We start from the raw sequence: 24,052 nt of genomic DNA on the forward strand, positions 1-24,052 counted from the left end.
TTTCCTCATGGCTGAGTATGATTTCCTAGTACTAGGCCTTCTGGCTTCTTCAAGAATGTCTTGAACTTGTTTGCTTAGGGCATGGTCAGAGGTGGATGCTGGGGGATAATCCAGGCTTAGAGTCTACATATTGGGATGCACAAACCTCCCCTTATCCTGAGTCAGAAGGTCCACTCTCTGAGGTAACTGCCACAGATTTCTGTCGGTTAAACTTAGTAGCAGAGGATACATGTGCTGCCTGGCCAATCTGGTGCTATCAGAATGACTCTTGGGCCCTCTTCCCTGATTTTTAGGAGAACCTCAGGAAAAGAGGATGTTGGGACATGCATAAAGGAAAAGATGGGTCCAAGGGAAGGAGAGAGCATCTGTCTTCCAGGCTGTGGGTAGATCCTGGAACAAAATCTTTTCAGTTGAGCATTTTCTTTGGTGGCAAAGAGGTCTGTCTGTGGGGGTTCCCCATTTCTTAACTATGCTGAAAAACATTTCCTAATCTAGATGACAATCATGGGGATCCATCAAGTTTCTGCCGACGTGATCTGATAGAGTGTTTTGAACCCCTGGAAGGTATTGTGCCATGAGGTGCAACCCCAGAGAGTGAGCTGTCTCCCAGATTCTACATAGCTAGTCGACATAGACGGTAAGAGTGAGTGCCTCCTTGTTTGTTTATGTACTATGTCAGTGATGTTGTCTGTTTTGACTATCAGGACCCCTGACTTCCATTTTTCTTTGAAAGCTACTAGGCCCTTTTGAACTGCATCAGTTCTTTCTAGTTTACGTGCTTGTCGCTAACCTGAATTTCCCATTTACCCTGGGATTGAAGGTGTTGGAAATGAGCCCCCCCCCCCCCCGGCCGTCCCTGAAGTATCTGTGATTAAATCTCGACTCTGAGGCAGTGAACCTGAAAGGAAGACCCAGGTTCTGGGCACAAGTCTGTGCCACCATGCCAATTCCTCCTTGAGCAAGGGATTGGCTGAATTCCGGACACTAGGGATTGTGAATGCTGGCACCACATATTGAGGTACCACTGGAGTTTCCTCGTGTAGCCTGGCCAGATGGATCATGAGGATACAAGATGCTATGTACCCTAATGCTCTGAGGAATTCCCCTGCCCGAGGGGCATTATCTCTGCATGATGCTTTGGAAGTACTGAGTCAGAAAGGATACTTTTTTTTCTGGAGGGAGAAAGACATTTTGAAGAGAAAAATCCTGAAGAGACCCCCAGGAAAACTATTCTGGTGGATGGGTCTGTGATGGATTTGTGGAGATATATGGTGAACCCCAAGAAGTTGAGGAGGTTCTGAGTAAAGGCAAGATGGCTGAGGAGCTTTGACAGACTAGTGGCTTGAATAAGGCAGTTGTCTAGATAAGGACAAATTTGGACCCTTCTTGTTCTGCAGAAGGCAATCAAAGGGGCTAAGCACTTTGTGGAAACCCTGGGAGCAGTAGACAAGCCAAAGGGCAGTGCAGGGAATTGAAAGTGGCTGGTACTTGCTGGGAAATGTAGAAAGCTCCTGCATGACTTCTCTATAGGAATGAGCAAGTAAGCATCCTTTAGATCCAGGGTGGCCATTAAGGCTATCATGGGTAGAAGCTTTTGAAGAGTCAACATTTTGAATTTTGGTACTAGCAGGACTGATTGAGGGTGGAGAGGTCTGGAATAGGGCACCAACAGCCTTCCTTTCTGGGAACCATAAAAAGCCTGGAGATAACCCCTTTCTTTTTTGGCTTTCTGGGACTGGTTCAACTAAGCCATGTGCACAGATTGAGAATTTGAGAAAGGGCCTCTCTTCTTTTATTTTGTGGAATATCTTGGAAACCTGATAATCTTAATGGCTCTTTGAAAGTCAGCCTGTAACCATTTGAGAATATTCAGAACTCACTTGTCTGAAGTAATGAGGAACCACATTTCTTTGAACAGGGATAACCTTCTTCTTACTCCTCCTCCCATCTTGTTGGGTGGGGACAAGGGGAGGGGAATGGGAGAGTCATTGTTGCTCTATGCCAAGTCCCTGTGGCCCAGACCTCCCTTGTCTGGTGGTTTCTGGGACCACTGCCTGGGCATTTGTGATTGGTGCTGCCTTTGATATAGTTCCCTCCAGGGTTTCCTTTGCCTGCTTTTTCACTGAGTGAGAAAGGACAAGTGTTTAGTGGGAAAATTCCTACTAAACCTAGGAGGCTGAACTTGAGGAAGTCTAACAGTTTGCAAAGATTTTCCTTTATCTTTCCATCTTTTTGAGCACAGCCTCAGCTTTTGTCCGAAAGATGACATCTTTGTCCAGGGATGCATCCAGAAGGTTGGACTTGACATGGTCTGAAAGGGTCTGCTCCCTAAGCCAAGCATACCTTCTAATAACAGAACCAGAGACTGCAGCTCGGCTGGAGGCATCCATAGCATCATGCCTACAGTGTAAAGAGTGCCTAGCCACCTGGGAGCAAGAATGGCAAAAGTCCAACAATTACTTGGAAATATTCTTGTCCTCCAGGGAAGAAATGTTTTGCTTCATTTGATCTAAAATAGTTTCTTGGTATTTGATCATATGAAAATGGCAGTTAAGGGCCCTCATGGCTAAGGTAGCAGAAGCATAAACTTTTTTACCAGACCTATCAAGGGCCCTGCTTTCTTCGTCAGCAGGTAAAGGATTTTTTGAAGAGCTAGCTCTTGTTCCTTTGGGCCCTGGATTGACAACCTTTGGATCAGAAGAAGGATTCTTGAAGAGGTCTTTATGTGAGTACAGCACCCTGTGGAACCTGACTGGTTTTCAAAGGGCTGGAGGAAGAGAATCTAGATTCAAGGAAGAATCCATAAACATTCTCTATAACCTCCAACACAGGAGGGATATCCAAAGGTTTGTGTTCTGGGAGGTCAAGAAACTCCCTAACCCTCTTTTTTGATTATAGGTATTCCTGGGCCTCACACTGGAAATGCTTCCTCGTGGCATGGAGAGTTTCCCCAAAGGTGATGTCTTCAGGAGGTGAAGATGAAATCAGATTCTCTTCAGCATCTAAAGCTTCCAAGGAAGTAAGGAAGGGTCCCTCCTCAAAGACAGATTCCTCCTGATCAGAATACTCATGAGAATCAGAAGGCTCAGAGAAAACTTCAGGGGTAAGATCTCTCTTCCTGTTCCCTGGGGAAGACTCCAAAGTAGACTGCCTAGCTCTGACCAGTTCATCAGCAGGTGGGGTCACCCAAGAAGAAGGAGGCCAGGCACAAAAAGCCTGCAAGAAAACAGATTCCTCTGAAGATGGGTTTGTGGACCTCTAATCACACCTCTGTTTTAAAATTTCCAGGATGTCCCCAAAGGAGACATCTTCAGGGGGTAACCAAGGAGACCATTCTCCTTAATCGAAATCTGTATCCTCAGTGATCGTTTCTTCTGGAGAATCCAGGTGCTTCCTCTTGCATGATCACTTATGTGGTGGTTCCTCAGAGGGAAGATCCAAGGAGTACTCCAAAGAGAGGGGACCCTGCAACTGGGTGTCTTGCTGTTCTTGTGCCTGCTGCCCCAAGGTAGCGGATTGTGACAGCTGTGAGCCAGAGGATACACAGATGTGACACTCCGACAGGGATGGTGCCAACTGTGAGCCTGCTGAGGTCAGGGTTCTCTTCATAATTTGCAAGGCAGGCCTGCCTGAAGAGGGAAGGGAGCCCAGAAATTAGAAAGAACCTTGGAACTGGTGTCAAACCCTGCTCTGATGAGCCCACCTCCAGAGAAGGAGCCGCGAAAGGACTTGTAACTGCCAGGGCACCAGGAAGCATAGATGGCACAGTGGAAAAAAATTCTGGAGCCAGCAGCCAAATCACGGTCCCATGGGTGAGTCAGCTCTGATGGAGCCGCTGACCAGAGAGTCTGTTCCAGAACCAAGGTGAGATCCACCATCGGCACCGAAGATGTTGACACCGGGAACATCAAAGTCGAGGGCTCCATGACCTGTGAAGAGGTTGAAGGAGAAAGATAAGTGGAAGTCCTACGAGAGTAACCCTCGGCTCCGGATGGGAGAGAGGTCCTAGAGGGGAGCAGGAAGGCCTCTGGCCTCCAAGTGCTGATCCACTAATCTGACTACATCAAGCTCTGAAAGGCTCCTGGTGGAATGGATGGACAGCCCAGAGGGCGATTCTGGCCTTTCAAGAAATAGACTTAATTGCTGAGCCAAGAAGGGATCTGTAGATGGGGAGTACCTAATCCTGTGTGTAATCTCGACCTTCGGCACTATGGTCGGTTGACCAATAACTTGCTTTGCAGGGGAGAGAGTGACTGGAATGCTTGGGGAGATTATTGTTGGTGCCGAGAGGGTCATTGGTACCGATGATAAGGTCAGTGCTGTAGGAGTTTTGGTAATTTCAGCAGTTGTCGGCAGCATGGGAGATGTGACAGGTTACAGTGCCGGAGCAGAAGTCGGTGCAGATTTAGGTATCTTAGGCCTCAGTTCTGAAAGATGAGTCAGCACCTGGGTCTTAGAAGATTTAGCTTCATATACTTTAGGTGACGTAGGAACAGAATGACTTCCTTTTCTTGGAATAATTTCTGGGAGACTTTGAGTCTCCGCCTCAGACAAAGCCTCACTAAAAGGGCATTTTAGCAGCCCCTTGAGGATGTTTTTTATGCCTCTCTGCAAGGGTTCAAGCACTGAAACCCTTGCAAAGTTCACATGGTGGTTGTATTTCCAAATGTGGCACCCCCAAACAATAAACACATGAAAGATGCCCATCGGAGTTAGGCGTCTTTCTGCCACATTCCTCACATTGCTTGAGGCATGTGGTTCCTTTCTGTTTTTCTGACATCTTTCAAAACAACAAGAAGGGCACATGGTACCTCACACACACATAAACACACACAAGAACTAACGGAAAAGTACAGATTTTTTTTTTTAATAAGGCTGTACCAACAACAGTAGTTAGAAAATTACCACAAAGAGGTTAAAAGGAAGAAAAAAGGAAAATAAGGATACCAGCAATGGTATTGAAGAATTTACCAGAGGTAAAGGGAAGGGATAGGCCTATATCAATGATGGTAAGAGAATTTACCGCCAAGGTAAAGGAATATATAAACATTCGCACCAAAAAAACACAGCAATAACAATAACTACCAAGGAGAGGCAACAAAATAGAAAATTAGAGGGAAAAAAAAAAAAAATATATATATATATATATATATATAGATACACACACACACACACATGCATATATATATATATAAATATATATATACATAAATATATATATATCTATACATATATATATATATATATATATATATATATATATATATATAGACACACACACACACACACACACACACACACAGATATATACACATATAGATACATACGAAAAAAGATTTAGCACTTAGCGGAGAGCATGGCTGATGCGTCCGATTTTCTATGTGGCAAATTAGATCTGAAGGGAAGGGAAGAGAGGTAATATGGGTAGCCTTGACTTGAGAGTTTCTGGCTGGTGCAAGCTTGATATAACGGCCAAATTGGTTCCAAGGGTTGGGCTCTCTGGTGCAGGGATAATTGTCCCCCGACTGTCTCCAGAGGTGGACAATCAGGCCTCCTTTCAAGACCGCTGGTAGGGTTTGCAAAGAACAATTCTCTGAAACCCTGGTTTTGCAGGCCACCTCTGCCACAGGGGCATCTTTCCCCATTAAAGTTCCCTCCCCTGCATCTGTGAGAACCTCCTCCATGTGCGTCTTGAAAAGGACCGAGACTTCTTGAACCACATCTTTCAACCACCTCATTGATTCCTGGAAAAGATTCTCTGAGAAGTCAAAAAAGGCATGCCCACGGAAGACAGGGTCTTTCTCACACCTGGATAAAGTGTCTTTTACTTTGCAGCCAAATAAGGACATTCTGTCAAAGGCAGCATTGATGAAAGAAGACTTGAAAGGCTCTGCAAACTCACAGAGGCACATCCAGGCGTGTCTCCTTATGAAAACGGCTGAACCCTCTCTGCCCCTGAAGTTCCTTCTGCTATGTTTGAGAACAACCTCATGGATGAATTTGATATGGACTGCAGGGTCATTGGCTGAGAAGTAACAGAAGCCTAAATCGCATCAGAAACACCACCAGAGAGGGTATTTGATAATTCCTTGATCAAATTATAGAATCTCTAAAATCTCTAAATCTCTGTAGCCTAATAAAGTCTGCCAAATAGTTCAGAGACCTCAAGGTGAAGGTTGGTGAAGCATAGACACTCCTCCCAAATCTGTCCATCACCAGCAACTCCCTGTTGGGGGAATGAACAGTGGAAATTTCCTCAGCTAGTTCCTTATTGGTGGCCACTGCAATGACCATGGCATCAACAGGAACTCCCTTCCCCCAAAACGGTCTATCCGTAGGTAGTTTCATTATTCTACCTAGTCTGCGAGGAATAGGCTCTATGGTGTCAAGGTCCTTCCACGCCTGCCATGAGATCAAGTCAATGAGCTCATCTGTGGGCAGAGTCACCCAGGGGGTAGAGGGTCCAGTATCAAAAGCCTCCAGGAGAACAGATTACTAAGACATAGGGATGCCGGATGTCCAACCACCTCTCTGCTTAAGGATTTCTAGGATGTCTCCAAAGGAGACATATTCAGGAGGTGATCATGGGGACCCTTTGCCTTCATTGAAATCTGTGTCTTCCTCTTACACGTCCTCTTAGGGACCTCCTCAGTGGGTGTTCTGGGGAGGTATCAGAAAAGGAGATTACAATTCCCTGGGTGGGAACCTTAGGTTTTGGTACTGGCTGTCCCTGTGGAAGGAGATGATGAAGCTCTGAGCAATGAGACATCATGGCAGAAGACTTGGGATCTGCGGGGGATGGATCTGTCAGAACTACAGAGGGAGAAAATACTCTCTTTGCAGCCTTGAAGACAGAGCGGCTCAGAGAGACAGAGAGGCCCCTGGATCTGAGAAGACAAGCTTCTGAATCATAGGCCTCCCCTGCTCTGAGGGCAAAACCTCAGAGGTGGAAGTAGGAGCCGAGCTATCCAGTGCTGAAGCTCCGAGGTGCAGAGGTGGTTCCGAAAGCTTCAGAGTCAAGTGCAGCACCTCAGAACTGACAGGTAGACTATGGCTCCAGGAGCTCTCCGGATCCAATAAGACTGAAGCCCTCAGAGAAGATCTTGGATCTGAAGATAAAGTGATTCTTGGATCTGAACCAGATGGATCCGGACGACTTGGATCCAAAAGCTCTGAAGATACAGGAGTCAGAGAAGGAATTTGTAATGGAGGAGTAGTAGATTTGCTAATCTCCTGACCCAGAAGGTTAGGAGCCAAAGAAACACCAATGTGGCTCTGTGCCAAGTGAATCTTCTTCACCAGTTTCTCCGCATCTTCTTCTGTAAGGTTTCTGGAAGAGTGAGTGGAGTATATGGATGGAGACCTAGGTCTTTCTAAGAACGGAAAAGGTGCACTGTCAGGAACTGGATCCAGAGATGGAGAGTATCTTGTTTTGGGTAGAAAGTTGGTAGTTTGAATGCCAGGTTTAGTTTGCATAGGATCAGACTAAGTTGGATCCAAGAGCTTAGACTTCATCGGATCTGACAATTTTTCCTTAGCAGGCTCTTGCACTTAAGCCTTTTTTGGCTCCAGGGTTAAGTCCGGGTCCTTATGAGACGACTTCTTCAAGGAGTTTGAAACTGAGGAGGAGGAAGATGGCTTAGAAGAAGAGGCTTTCTTAATTTTAGTAGTTTTTGAATTAGAGGAAAAAGAACCCTCCAATATAGCTTCCCCAAAAGAAGGAAGACGACCTTTTAGGATAAGCTTATTTTTGCACTCCACTAATGCATGAGAATTAAAATCATGACAAATTGAGCAATACTCCTGTAAATGGAGGGGATCCGAACAGTAGACTCAAAGTGTGTGAGCATCAGAGCAGCTTGTACCCACACTTCACACACTTTTTAAAGCCTGCTGGTTCATCTGCCATAGCTAACCAAATATTAAAAAAGAAAAGTTTTTTTTTTTTTAAATAGGAAAGTAGGAGAAAAAAAGAGAAGAAATGCCAACAATGGTAACTAAGCTACAACAGAGATGTAGTGGGAAGGGAAATACTAAATAGTATCTAAGAGGTACAGAAAAAAATTGTATGATAGAATAAAATAATAGAAACAATTTAAAATGATGGTAAGGGATAGTAATATACAAAGAGTTTTCGAAGAAAAATTTCAAATACATAACAGTTATCTAGCTAATGTTCAATAGAGATGGAAGACCACGTCTTTTGCTTAAAGCAACAAATGAGATCTGGGGTAATTGGGGTTGGTGCGTTGTGGGTAAGGAAACAGCTTAAGAGTTTATGGTTGCCATGAGCTTTAGCAACAGGCAGCTGAGCCGGATCTGAGGGATCAGATCCGAACCCATCAGTTGAGGACAGAATGAAAATTGACAACATCAGATTAAATTATGACTGGAGACCTGATCAAATTTTTTTGTAGTGCATAGAGCTTTATCTGCCCCATGTACTACTGGTTACAAAAAAAACTGTGTTGCTGGTTTTCAAAAACGTAAAGCACTTAGTGAGGAAAGTCAAAAAGGCAGTAACATTCTCTTATGTTACATAATATCCAGGACATATTACTAGCACAAACAGTAGGCAGAAATAAATTTGTTTTTTATTCTGCCTGTGTCATTTGCTGGTCAATATTGTCATCTTTAACTAACATGAGTGATACCCGATCTTAACAAGTGAAGCGTGGGGAGTGATACCCGATCTTAAAAAGTGAAGCATGGGGTGCTTAACCTTTGTTAAGATCAGGTATCGCTCTATAGAAACGCTTCACTGGTTTGTCTTTTTTCGGATACTGGAGCATAATCACTGCACTCCATACACTACAGTGGTGCTGGCTATGAAGATCTGGACCATGAACAGCATCAAAATAAACTAAATTAAATATTTATGAATGCTTCCCCTTCTGCTGTCAAGTTCTGCCTCTCTTCCCTTATAATACTTAGTAAGGGAGGGGAGCTTTATCAGCGGTGATGCAGCGGTAGCATCGTTGCCTCACAGCAAGAGGTTCTCCCGTTCGATTCTCGGCTGGAGCACCTTCTGTGTGGAGTCTGCATGTCCTCCCTGCAGTCGAGTGGCGTTCGAAAGACATGCGTAGAATGGGCGTGCCTTCATTGAAGGTTGGGCGTCGAGCTGGCACCTGTAAAAAAAATCTACTGCCAATCATTAGCGGACCGGAGTGCCGCTGTGGCGACCCCTAACTGGGAAAAGCCGAAAGAAGAACAACAAGGGAGGGGAGCTTGACTATCAAGGTGCACTCATTTACATAACAGACAAATATTTAAAATTAATTAATTTTGATTAACTTCCTTTTTTTTCTTCTCCAACTACAAATCCTTTTCATACAGGTCTCAGAATTACAATTTATTTTCTCCACCCTTTTAATTTTAATCAGTTATTCTTGTTACAATACTTCCGAAGACTAGACAGCTTTTCCTGTCAAGCATTGACGTATTTCAAATGCCCTGTTCCCTAACTGACTGCTGCCTCTCTTGCCTTCTCTTTGTATTCAGTTTCTTAGAGACTTCATCATGGTGAGCGATGAACAATCCAACCCTGCTTGATCTTCTATTCCTATTTAAGAAATTAAATATTCATCAACAGACAAGACATCTCAGTGTGAAAGACTCATATTCCATCATATCTCCTACCACTGGAACAATCTTCTACTACATGTCAAGCAAAGTATAACCGTTTCCACCTTCAAGGTAAACTTAGATAGTTGGATGGGCAGTCTCAAATTCTCTCATAGTCTGTTTAGTGCCTTGTGCTGCCTTCCTTGAGGCTGTAGAGAATTTTTGAATATGTTTTTTACTTGGATAGGCTTGTAGTGGTCTGCAGAATGATTGCCTGGTACTTAGCCATGAATCTTGCTTTTGTAGCTCTAAATTAATTTAGTTTCCTGTTAGTTCCTTATACTCTGAATATGTTACATATTAAAATGTTCTGTTACCAGGTTTAATAAAAATTGAGGCATTCTGTAACTAAAGAGTGGCATAATGTATTTTCCACCACATCTTAACAAAATGATGTGGGTGGTTTCTTAACAAAAAGCTTTGTAAATATTTTGTTAAGAATTTGCTCTCATAATTACATTAAATCCCTCCATTGCATGAGGAGAAGGATAGAATGGGGATGAATCCATATACTTTAATGGAGGGGAGCCACACATGCACTGCAGTGCACCCATTAAACTCTGTGGATATACTCACATATACTCCCTATGCATCACTGAGGATAAAGGTCATTGAACTCTTCAGTGATGTCAAAAGGAAATTCTCTTTTTTACGAGAGTATAATTTTAAACTTGGTGCTGTAAAATAAGCACCAATAAGAGGAAAATACAGGTCTGTGCTGGAGACACCACATGTCGTGGTACATAAAGTAAAACTAAACAAGGTAAAACTAAAAACTGTGACAGACCACTTTAAAGAAAACTGTGAAAAATTACTTATATATTCAAAGATTAAATACTGAGTTTCTGAAATACATTTATGTACCTACACTGGTACAAATCTATTCAAAATCTTTCAAGCTGCTGATCTATAACTTGGGGATGGGAGTCTATTTTATATTACAGATTTATCAGCCCTGCAGTACACATTAGCATGTTTCATGCCTACATTGTTTTTATTCACTGTTTCAGTATTAGGAAAACACTGCATTTTCCAGAGTAGAGCTAATCTCAGCAGCATCGGAGACAAAACATATTTTTAGGTTCTTGTTTACATTATTACATTATTTTTAACCTTATGTAAAGTAAATACGTCTGCCATAAAATACATACCATTATTCATCATCCTTTATCTTCTAAAGTGTTTTTACCACAGTGAAAGTCTCACATTTGATTTTTCTTGACAGGATTTCAGACACAGAGTGGTTAATTCAGTACTCAAAATGTTTACTGTTTTGACATTTATTTGTAATTACATAACATACTACCATGTGCAAACCCTTATCATGAACTATCTGGCTGAAGCAACTTCACAGAAGCTATGACTGAGAAGATGTTCTTTCATGTACTGAGGACCTGGGGTCAGAATGTTACTAGGATATCACCACTGAGGTAGTGAGCTCTTAAAACATCAAATCAGGCAAGGCAAATACTGGACTATGGTGGTTGTAGTTCCAGGGTTTGAGTTTCAATCCTCAACGCCACTCACTGTCTATGTATAGTTTGCATATTCTCCCTTTGTCCGCATATGCTTTCTCTGGCAATTTCCTACTCTAAAAAATAAAAAAGGTGATAAAATAGCTACTAGTCCTTATCACAAACAAGAGGACTGTAATTCTAATCCCTAATGCTGTTAATTCCAGCTCAAAAAAAACCAAGAAATTTACTGCCAACAAGATTAAGGCACTTTTGCTGGAAAGATTTGCCCCACTGCAGTCCCTGACCTGAAGGCTGTGCACACCCCTGCTGCCTATTTATACTAATCCAAAGTTACTGTGTACCTTCAAATAGAGGAAATACGACAAGGTACTGCAACCTTAGACTTAGCATATATCACCCCAGTTCACATTTACAGTATCAATTTTATGGGATCATAACTATAACAGGTACTGAGTAGCTGAATTAACTTGTCTCTACATAATACATTTTGTAACATATCAAAATGAAAAGATGACAGCTGCCAGTCATATTTTTTCAAAATTTAGCTTAAATCACTTTTTTTTTTGCGGGGGAGCTGTATCCCTTGTATCCCCTTTTTGTGAAAGTTATGCTCCCAGATCCTCAACATCTATATAAGCTTCCACATGGACCACTGCACCTCAAGATTAAGGACAAAAGCAACATGCAAAAAAGTGGATATTCAAAATTATGGGTAACCACAGTTTTAGCCAGTCATTTGAGGGGATCATTACATCATTTACGCTTGCTGTTGCTGAAACCTTTCTGGGATAGCCCAGTTCACAAATCAGTAAAATTAAAAAGTAAACCATTAAATATTTTCATCACTTCCAAATATTGTTCTAGCCCAGTGAAAAGGAGGCCACTGCAGACTGGCATTCCTTTTTTGTGTCAAATTCAGCAGTAAGACTGATAATAATCACAGTGTATTTTGCAGCATGTGGCTCATCAAAGTTTTGAGCACTAAAACTCACGCACTTTGCTGAGGGCCACAGCAAGGGGAGTTACTTTTTTAACTCAGAGGTATAGTGCTCTCAGAGTTGATTACACTGAACAGAAGATTGGCAGGGTAGAGTCCTGTCTTTCAGAAACACTGCAGGTGCAGTGAACTTGTCTTCAACAGCATAATTTTGTTACAGTAACACACAACTGCTTAGAACGATCAGCTATAAAGAATAGACTCTGGTCTCCTGCTTGCTGCAGGCTTTTGGCATCTATATGGTAGCTAATACATTAAAGACCCCATTCTACTCAGATAGGTGAATATTACCATATGCACTTCCGAATTTTGAGATGATGTCATAGACTACAGACCACTACTCATACTCAGTTACATTCTTCCTTACCAGATGCACAGACAGGATGAATTACCACTTAGTCAAAGCCACATCTGGTGGAATAGATACACTGTTTGCATTTTAACAGACGTAATCTGAACTAGGAGACATGAATTAGGAAGGCAGGAACTAAAGTGAGTGACTCCTTAGAAATTGCCTGTGCTTTTGTGTGATATGACACACCAGTTGATATTACATGGAACAAGGTGCAGAAAGCAATGTCTTAGAAAACTAAGGGCTACATAAATGGCAAAGGCCAGTTTTACTTCACAGTCTTTCCTAGGAAGTAAAATCTCTGCAAGCTTAATGAAGGCATTACTTTCGTTGAAACTGGGTCAACAAATGCTGTATAACCTGTTTAACTGATTAATCTACACTTTTAAAGCATATATACACACTATTCCTTGAATTGTTCTGAAAATAACCACATTCACCCAATGAATAGTAAGCATGTAGTACTGTTCTCCATCTCGTCAGAGTGTAAGGATTTTAACTGTTTATATTAAAACTGTTTCTATGTTTATTGACTCTTACTGCTTTCCACAACGAGGACATTACTCTGACGTTTTAAGAACTGTGAGGCTTGTAACAGGTCATTCTAAACCCTGAAAAAATGATTTATTCATTTAACACTCCCTTCCTTCCTTCTGTTCTTTCCTTCTTTCGTACTTTTCACTCACTTTTCTTTACAATGCAAACTCACAAGGTAAAACACTCTGTTTTCAGTGGCGATCAAGCAGCTTCAAATAAGCATATTATTTATTTACTTGTTTGTTTTGGTAAATGAAGTAAAACATGCTGATCTGAACAGACTGTTTTCAGTTTCAGCTCAGGTACTAAGAAATAAATAAATTGTTCAGTTTTTTATACAGGTTTACAATAAATGACATACAATACATTTAAGTTGTGTAAGTACACCAAGTTAGTAAATCAAGTTTTACAGAAATGTTACTAGACTCTCAGTTTGCTACATGAAACCTCTCTAGCAATCCTAAAGTGTCAACATTTAACCTGTTGGATATTACACAGAATACATAACACTTTTGGTTAGGTAAGAGAAGTATCATACTGACTATATTAAAAACTTAAATAAATTCTACAATGTACGAAATTGGTACAATTTTAAAATTATTGTGCAGTATATACTCTGTTCACAAAGCCTTGTCAGTAGTCATGTTTGCATATTTACAGATACTCACTCAATCATTAAGTATTTAAGTATCTGTGGATGTAGCACTGGTGTTAGTTTAATGGAGATTACTACATAGGCAGTGCTTACTTTGGAACAAAGGCTTAAAGCAAAAACTATTTACTTAAAAATTGGAAGTCAAGAATAATGCAAACCAAAGAGCCTGTGTTGAACACTGTGCTTCATGGTCACAAAATACTACTAAAATTATGCAGCTGCTTTACATGTCATAGCCTGAACTTCCTCCCACTTTAGACTACTTCTTTCTCTATTAAGAAGGCTTTAGGCCACAAAAGAGTGGATGCTGTGATGCCTAGATTATTCTGCTCTGCTGACTTTTTGATTCCTTTCCCACAGTTAGAACTCTGTAGAAGTCAAACAAAACAATGATTCCGCTAATCCTACAGAAAATACAAGAGAAAAAGATCCCAACTTGAAAGCTATCATCTACTATTATGCTGTCAATCACCAAGCTGTGCATCACATAAGAGCACAAATTAGGCTTATTAACTCTTCTGTTTGTATGACATTGCAGGACTGAAGTCCATTTTAACAGATGCAATAAGATCTTTCAATTACCAAAGAGGTGCTAGGAAAGCATTAGTGAAAAGGTCCTTTGAACATTTAACAGTGCAAGGAAAAATGTAAGAAACTGTTAAATCAGGTGCTAGTGTAAATACTGCAGTAGGCACAAGACTCATAGCATTGAGCTGTAGTTATTTTCCCTTATTTATTATTCTTTATTTTATTTTTATTTTGTTTTATTTATTTTTGAGAATTTATGCCAAAATCCTGTCTAGACAATGGCTAATGGTTTATTAGTAACAGCAATTTCAAGTGAATGAAAAGAAATGATTTCCCACAAAGTGAATATAAAAAATGTTTCCCACAAAGTTAACACAATATTGCATTTCTGCTGTAGTAAAAAACAATACATTTCACCCATTTAATTTCAAAGAAGCTAAACATAGTTCCAGCATAAGTGCAAAAAGTGTAGTCAAATAATTCAGTATCAGTGAGATCCACTAGAATGTCAAGCACAATTTGTAAACTGCACCACTAAGCAAAACAAACACACAGAGTTTCTTTATAAAACCACTTAATTTTGCAGTGTCGATGAACTGTCTTTGTATCTATAGCACTTGAACCTCAAACACATCTCGAGTTCAATGTCAGTTGCATTCCAACTGAAAAACTGAAATATTAAAAACTGTTACTACAATAAGCATCAAAAATACTTTAACATGGCTGTTAAGCATGTTTAGAAACAGTTTTCATTTTTTATTTATGAAAACCAGTATCAGCTGGCAATTCTTCACAGTTTTTAAAAATTATATTCACAATTAAATATATTTTAATTTCCTCCTGCATTACCCTGTTCATGATAATACTACATTTTAAAATATTATTTAACTTTTAATATTATGTAGCTGTTCAGTTAAAAGTTAGTACAGACAAAGGGTCAATGGAGCTATATGCCATGGTGGTGCAGCGGTAGCGTTGTTGCCTCACAGCAAGAGGTTCTCCCATTCGATTCTCGACTGGAGTGCAGGGAGTGCCTTGTGTGTGGAGTCTGCATGTCCTCCCCATGGTTTGGTGGGCGTTCGAAAGACATGAGTAAATGGGCGTGCCTTTGCTTAAGGTTGAATGTCTAGCTGGCACCTCGGTGTTCATGAAAATCTACTGCCAATCATTAGTGGACCGGAGTTCCACTGTGGCGACCCCTAACTGGGAAAAGCCGAAAGACAACAACAACATTGTGTGCAAATTATTTTATAAGCAATAGCAAAGGGAAAAAAATCACCCAGACTCTATGAAAGTACTAACATAATACTTTTCAAAGACTCTTGGGAGATACAAACATGGGAAATAAAAATACTTGAAGGTAAATCTTAGGGCTGTGGTTGATACTCGGCAACAAACATTTCTACATCAGATGGATATCGTGAAGATAACTAAGTATGCCAAACCATTCATCGATATGAGTTTAGGAAAACACATCCACTATTCAAATCAAATAGCATTTATTTTGTTTACTATTTATTTAATTACTTATTTATGTATGTATTTTTTTGTCAGCCAAGTTAGTCTCACTAGGCCTAAACTCTATTTTCAGTAGACACTTGAGGTAGTAATCTTACTGACAAGAGGAAATCTGCCCAGGGTACTGTGGAAATTCCCGCTACTTTACGGCAGAAATTAAATATAAACAGAAAGAGGAGTTTCTAGAAGTATGGCAGAAGAAATAACTATTCACATATTTAAGTAACATAAAATGTTAAATAATTCTTGGAATATGAGAGTATTTGGATCTGAAAGCTTTAATAATGTCAATATGGACATTATACTATCATGGTATATCATACCTCTCAACTGTACCAAATTCATCGGTATTTACCAGTTTTGAGGGCAAAATAATGAGGTGCCACAAATTTCAGAGTGGCCCCTTCAAGTCCTGATTTTTTTCTTTTTAATTCTTGCTTGATGTTGAATGCATGCGCTCACACTCACTTGTCAATGATGCTGTTTTGCAATGTGACGCGAACAGCTTGCACTTTTGATCCCATTATTAGTATGTTCAAATAGTTCAATGACTGTCTAACACTGCCCCCCACCAAAAACCTGGCTGTATTTAATTACTGGTACTCATTACCAAATGGGGTTAAAGAACAGCAGGAAAGTGAATCTAATTAATTCTGAATGACTCACTGTGCTTGTGTGGGAGAAGGTGCAACATGGGACGGTTATTGACAACTGAGTCTGAAAGGAAGGAAACAAAGGAAAAGAATTCTTATATAAAACTGATGAAATCTTTAACTCCACTACTGCTTTTTCGGTTGTCACTTTTGCACAGAGTACACAATTTTCAGAACTGACTGCTGTCTTTGGAATTTGATGTAGACTAGACTGGAACAAAGATAAAACGAGCAAAAAGACTAGTATGTTAAACATGGAGTGCTGTAGAGAACCAATTCAGCTCTATATGTTTTTTCAGCTCTATATGTTTTGACACTCATGGCCGCGGTGGTCCAGTGGTTAGCATTGTCACCTCACAGAAAGAGGTTCTCCCGTTTGATTCTCGGCTGGAGCGCCTTCTGTGTGGAGTCTGCATGTCCTCCCCACAGTTGAGTGACGTTTAAAGACATGCAAGTAGGTGCGTGCGTGAATGGGTGTGTCTTCTTTGAAGGTTGGGCATCGGGCTGGCACCTCGGCACCATAAAAATCCACTGCTAATCATTAGCGGACCGGAGTTCCGCTGTGGCGACCCCTAACAGGGAAAAGCCGAAAGACGTTAGTATGTTTTGACACTCATAGTCAAAAAATGACTTTCGTAGTGTACACTTACTTCTTCCCACTCTCTTCAAAGATCATGTTTTCAATCCAGACTCGAAAGAAACCAAAGAATAATGTTGTATACCCAATGACACGACTCTGCTCACATAATGCAACAAGACTAATTACCTCTATTTCCTGACTTTATGTTCTTTGTACTTTGCTGTTGGATGGTTTCATATTGCACACATGTCCATAAGATTGTGTCATCCTTACCTGTTACAGGTGTACAGAGGTACTCCCGATCGCAGGACGTGGGATGTAGCTTTCAATCAACAATGATCACCACTACAGGATTTTGTCATTTCTTGGATTGCTAACCATACTGTAAGTGTAGATTTACTGCAAAAGGTAGAAGAGGAAGTAATTCACTCTTGTCCCAAGACTTTTTTGCTGTAATAATTGCCAAGGACTTTGTTTTGAAACTCCTGTCTGGATTTTGTGACAGGCTATGCATTTATGAAGGCTGGGAACGTGATCTAAGTGTGCCTGATTTCACAGCATTTCCATGCAACGTTTTGGGGTTGTAATGACATTTTTATTTTCATTTGAAAGCAAGACTTTTTGCCAAGTGCTAGAGCATTACAAGAATAAGGATATAGCTGACTTCAAGTTCAAATACTGCTGGGAAAACATTTTAGCAGGACGGCTTTTGTTGTTTCACTGGGACTGCAGCGTACGAACTTGCAGCTTAAGGGTCATCCAAAGGGAACAGTTTTGCAGCCCCATCTCCAAGTTTAGGGATCAGGTAGGTGCTTCACATTTTGGAACAGTTACATGAATTTTTTTGAGCCGGTCATTCTCCTGTGAAACTATTATTTATCCTCTTTGGCTTGCCATTTTGGTTCAGTTTTACAGATCTTTTAAGATGAAAAATAAGGAGTGAATGATGCTGGAAATGTGTATTCTTTAGTAATGTACATGTGTGACAGTCAGTGACATTAGCGGTCTGGCTTATTCAGCCAGAAAATATCAACCTAGTGTAGATTAATGGAATATAAAAACTTTTAATGCAGGACATTTGGAACCCTCTCCATCAACTAGTCAGCACTGTAGTTAGGGAACAGTCTGTTTGGACCAAATGGCAAGAATGTCTAGTGTTACTAAGAAAAGTAGGATTTTGTGACTTTTTGTGTGTTTTTTATCTAGCTATAATTACACACACACACCATACTGATTACCAATTAGGAAAAGGTGAGTAACATGCTGAGTGACTAAGTCAAATTTAAAATGTATACCAGCATCCGGCCTGACCCAAACCATACTGAAAGCTGCGTTAAAGTGGGACAACATGCTGCCCGCATTGGTGGTACAAACCAAAGAGCACAAGCTTAGATTTCTATGAGTGTAATTGTAGTAGTGGACAGAGCTGAAATATTAATTCAGTAACAATTTACATAAGTTTTCCCCCCAATGTCATTTCAAGTTTGAATGTATATGAGCCGGCAGGTAGTATTCTACGGTAAAGTAGATTCCGTCAGTTTGTTTATCAATTTGGTGTTTTATACAAGGAGAACGATGCTTTGCCCTGCTCCTTTATCCATACCTCTCAATCTCTCAGATCAAGAAATCTGGACAAACCCAAAAATAATGGTGGGAGTCGTGGGACAAAGGTCCAAAAATAGGGACAGAGTCCAACAGATTTTAAGTATTACTCCTGTAAATTCAGATGGTTACTAGAATAGCAGGTTTTGCATTATTATGTATTTTCTGAGGGATATGAAGTCTGAAATTCAAATGTCTGCCATTATTTATTATTTAGTGACTTCAATCTTGTTGGCATCCCACAATTCTATTGGAGTAGGCGTGGTTACATTATTATGTATGCACATTTTATGTTAACCAGTGTCCCGACTTTTGGACAGTTGTACCTACTTTTCATAGGCCTGTGTCCAGATTTTTGATGTTTCGAGGTTGAGAAGTATGTGGTATATGTGGGAAGCCAATGACAGAAAAGGAAGAAATACTAGATGGGATATATGTCACAAGATTATATGTTTTATGGAATAAAAATGTACTAAACTGTTGGCATAACAAACAGTGAAACTTGAAAGAAATATTGCAGAAGATGTTATTTTGTCTATGGCAAAATGAGTATAAGGATTAAGAAGTGAAGTGTGTTATTAATTGTAAATTGTGTAAATATGAACATATATAAATAATTTTAAATGATTTGTTGTAAATATGCAAATATTAAGTAATAATAAAGAACTCTGCTTTTTCAATAAGCGATATGGAATCTTTTAAATCCACCTGAGCTACAACAAATTCAGGCAGACAGGACCTTGGTTTAATGTCTGTCATCTGAAGGACAGCATATTCAGGAGAAACAATGTATCACAGGCTTTTATTAGGAGGGGGCATTTTAGGAAGTTTCTAGATGCTATATAGGGGATATGTTAGTTTGGGCATTATTGTCTGCCTCTATCAAGATACTTGGGGCCAGACCAGGGGTGAATTTCTGAGTTTCCATCCACTGGTCAAGGTTACAGTGGAATTGGGTTAGGGATAGACTCTATTTATATGGATGTAGAGCCTGTTCCAGAGCATGGGGATCCTCTGAGACAATGATCTGTCTTGCCAGCATGTTTTATTTTATGTCACAAGCAAAATTTAAATCTTTGGATCTAGTGGTTCTGATGCTGTTCGTTTTGCAGATGTGCAAAAGGTCCATCAGAGCTAGATCTGAGGAAGTCTTGTATACCAAGCACAGATCCCCTCTCAGTAACTGTAGGAGACTAAGTATACAGATGGGATTTTAAGGCAATCTGTGCAGGACAATATGTTTATACCATGGAACTTCCTGGTAAGGAACTTTTGTGGGCATTCTAGCTGTTGCATATGTCTGATCAGGTACATGTCGAAGGGGGCATTATACTCAATGAGTCTGATAAGGACCAAATAAAGTGGTACTATGACTTCCTTGGACCTGAATGCCATGCCCTTACTTATAAGTTGGGTGATACAGAATGATTTTATTTCTACCTTGGCTACATTTTTGTCAAAGGCCAGATTACTGCATAAAGATGTTCTCAGATCCCTAACTGTGGGGTCAACTCTTAAGGCCGTCTTATCAGTGGAGTCATTAGCCTGGTGGCAGTTTTCCCAACATGCACTATAAAGCATTTCTTGGAATTTAATTTTAATCTGTGACTTGGCACCAGTCATTTGTCGGTGTTAGACCCTCTTGTAAGATGTTTGTGTCATGGGGAGGAATCTATGATAGCTCCCAATTTGCAGTCATCTGTGAACTTGGTCAGCCAAAAGTCTTTGACATTGACCTTTAGATGTCAAATAGTGGCAGACCCAGTAAGGATCCCCGAGGTACCCTGCTGGTGACTGGTCTCTTAGAGGATGTGGTCTCACTAATCCTGACTTCCTAGGTTCTGTCTGTGAGACAGCTGGCAATCCAGTGAGTTATGCAGGGGTTTATGCCCAGCTCGGTAAGTTTGTCAACTACACCCGAGTGGGGTATTGTACTGAACCACTTAGCCACATCCAGGTAAGGGGTAGGTACAGTTTTCCCCTCATCCATTTCCTTAGTGATCTTCTCAAAGAAGTCCATCAAGTTTAGTAGGCATGACCTTCCCTTGACAAAGCCAAACTGGCTTGGATCCAGTGTCTGAAGGTTACCCATGTCTTTGTTGATTATTTCCATGATAATTTGTTCCATGGCTTTGCATATTAGACTAGTCAGACTAATGGGTCTGTAGTTCCTGGGGTGGTCCACCCTTATGAAGTGGGATAACCACTGCAGTCCTCCATTCTCATGGTACAAAGTCTGTTTTAAGGCTATAGTTGAAAACTGGCTCAGCTGGTCCTGATAGATCATGTTTCAAGCAGTTTAGCAGATACTTACCTGACAATATTGTGGTGTATTTTGTTCACAGGTAATCACAAGGCTAACTGCCCTTGTGGGCCATTTTAAGCCTAGCCAATTTCCCTTTCAAAGGTAAGAATCAAACCCTGCACCCTATGCCTGTAAGGTAAACACCTGAACCATTATATCAACCCCAACCCACATGTTAGCTTCTTAAGACCCTGCTATATCATATGTCTTATACTACTTGCGCTAGGAGTTTATCCTCTTCCAGTTCTTGTCTTGCCAACTATTTCCCCCCTGCATATTTAAAAACTGCCACCTTATTACATACATTACATGATGTCTTATTAGAATTAATGCAGACAAGAGGCTGAGGTTGCTATTAACTTTGTTTAAGTGTGAGTTACGTTATTCAGCTGAGGATGTTATTTATTTTTATGTCAGAAGTTTAATTATTTATATTTTATTACATTATTCCTTATGTCCACCTCACATTGTAATTTTTTTCATTTCTCCACTACATACAGATCTCATTCAAAACAAACTATACAGACACACACACACACACACACACACACACACACGCACACACGCACACACAAACATAAATATGCATGTACACTCTAGCCACAAAAATGTCCATGTAACTGAACTTGCAAGTGAACTGAAGCAGTTCAACACATCTGTCTTGAAGTAACCAGAAGTACAGTAAATAGACAAATGAAAAACAAATAAATGACTTCATAACCTCTTACAGTACACTGATTTAACAACATTAACAACCACTTAGAAAATAGTTTTAATCAGACAGCTAGCAAAGAAACGTAGGAATACTACCAAACTATATCAGCAGGATTAAAAAGACATACACAGCTATAAATAAAATTAATTCCAGTTGAAGTCTTTGGAAATTAATATAAAAATTACAGCAATAGCTCCGAAAATCAAAATATAACCTCCAAATTATGTGTGTCATGCTGAATGTGAATAAACTAGAATCCTAACACATCTGTCTATAATGTTTACTTTTAATTGACAATGCTGTAGTAATCTTTCAACCAAAATTTGGAATATACACCCTAATCAAAAGGGCTATTCCTGCACTTGTGTAATCCGAACAACCACAATAATGCACATTTGCTTATGCAAAATGTGCAGGCAAGCTGGTTGCACTACTTTGCTGTTCTGGGCAAAGAAAATTAAATTGTACAATTTACAACAAGTGGTGAATAAACAGTTACTTTTCACAAAAGTGCCTGATGTGCTAGAGCAAGTAGCTCACTGAAAGATGGCCCTCATAATACAAGCTGAATGACGATGATATGACAGTAAACTGAAAGTCGGTGATCTTGTATGGAGTTGTATATCACTGACATTATAAACGGCAGAGTAACATCATTATAACCCTAGTCAGTAAAGACTACAGGTCAGTCAACTCAGTGATTTTTACAAATTACCAACGTCACTCCACTGCAAGAAAAAAGTGTGAGAGTTTCCAACATCTTAACTCATTCTCTCCACCACAGCTCTTTTGAGTGTGTACTTTTAACTCTCAGTGGGTGTGGCTTGAGCCTTTAAAAAAATGAAGTTATCACCTTATAGTTCAAACAAATATTCATACTTCTGGAACCGCAAGTATTACTAGAAAACTACAAACGGCAGACTATTCAGGACAAATTAATCTTGGTGTTCTGCTGTGGCGTCCCCTAACTGGGAAAAGCCGAAAGAAGAAGACTAACGGCATTTATTCAGTTTGATACTTTAAAATGGATTTTATAAGTCAAAATAAAGGCACTGAATATTAACTCTGTAATGTTGTATAAACACCTTATGATATCTCAGCAACCATTCAAGCAAGACACATACTGCCAGCAGGAATTTCTTCATACAGCTGTGAGTTTTCATATGAGGCTAGGCTGTTCTCTCTGTGTTACCTGAGTTTAAAAGTTATTTAGAGAAATATGAAAATTATTACAATACAAATAAAGAGTGTACAAATAATATTCAACAACTCTTTAGCTCCATTAGACAGAGGTCAAATAGCAACACAATTGTTTTTGCCATTGTGTATGGTTTAAGGTGAAACTTCTGATACCTTGTATGTAGCATGGTTTTGGAATTATTAATGCAAGCATGAACAAGCAATATTTGACACCTAGAGGCGTCAGTAGGAAGTGACTGCAGAAACTCCTGAAGGCACACATAGCTGTAATGAGTTAATGAAAAGTGATAAAACATTTATACCATGTATCCGTTTCCGAATATGAAAAATATTCTAAGGAAACCACTTTCTAAAAATTGAAACACTGAAATTCTGTTATACGTTTGCAAGAATACATTTGTGCATCCAGCAGCAGTATCCTACATGACTTAGCTTTGATTTACTAAACACAATTTAGGTAAAGAGGACTCACTACCAAGTCATTATAAATCCAACAAAAGACTTAGTGCTCTAATACATCAGCAGTTTATTGCCAACTTAGCCACATAATGAATATGCAAAAATTATGTTCTTACATACAGAATGATGTACATTGTCTGTCAATTCTTTATAAAGAGCATAGTTTGCATCACATTGTTATTCCTAGCTTGTTTAGTTAGGAAGAAAAAATACTAGAATAGAGAAATGCTAGTAACAGTTTCAGGTTACAAATTCACATTCTGACTGCCTGTATTTTGGAAGTAGGCAATTAGAAACCACCACACAAGGACTGTACTGATGCACCACTTTAAAGCACAACTGACAGCTGAATTCACAGCTGAATTACTCTCAGTACTGCCTTAAAATCTTACCTTCTGAACGATGAATACATGTGTGTTGATTATCACTCAGAAAGAATCCTTCCTTGCACTGACAGTCATAGCTGCCTATTGTGTTGACACAAATGTGCTGACAGCCTCCATTATTAAATGCACACTCATCAACATCTGAAAAAAAAAGAAATTAGTTAAGGAAATATTTTAGCACTCTGCATTCATTTGCATAATATGAAAATATTGACATAAATGAAAAAAATATTCAGCCATTATAAACCACATGCACTTGACATTAAATGTAGGCTGATGAATGTAAAGCATCATTCAAAAATACACGGGATAATTAGTGAAATGGACTATAAAAGGCCTGGGGTTACAGCTGAAAAAAGGGATTAGTGTGGCACAGGTCAGGGAGGAGGTCAATCTCAGCTCAGCCATGAAGAGCTGAATGACTTGCTCCAAGACTGAAACTTCTATGGATCTGTGACACACA

At 40.0% G+C, this 24,052-nt stretch overlaps 1 protein-coding gene across 1 annotated transcript in view; it reads right to left on the minus strand.

The window, feature by feature from the left end:
* The window catches only part of LOC122791730 (signal peptide, CUB and EGF-like domain-containing protein 2), a 1,774,756-nt gene that overhangs the window by 1,538,986 nt on the left and 211,718 nt on the right, over window positions 1-24,052 (minus strand). Inside the window, exon 4 of the mRNA XM_044059635.1 lies at window positions 23,596-23,730. Coding sequence (XP_043915570.1) covers window positions 23,596-23,730 — 135 coding nt within the window. The remainder of the gene's footprint in view (window positions 1-23,595; window positions 23,731-24,052) is intronic.

The sequence above is a fragment of the Protopterus annectens genome, chromosome 17.part0 (genome assembly GCF_019279795.1).
Source record: "Protopterus annectens isolate FY-2018-M chromosome 17.part0, PAN1.0, whole genome shotgun sequence".
In the NCBI taxonomy this organism is placed as follows: Eukaryota; Metazoa; Chordata; order Ceratodontiformes; family Protopteridae; genus Protopterus; species Protopterus annectens.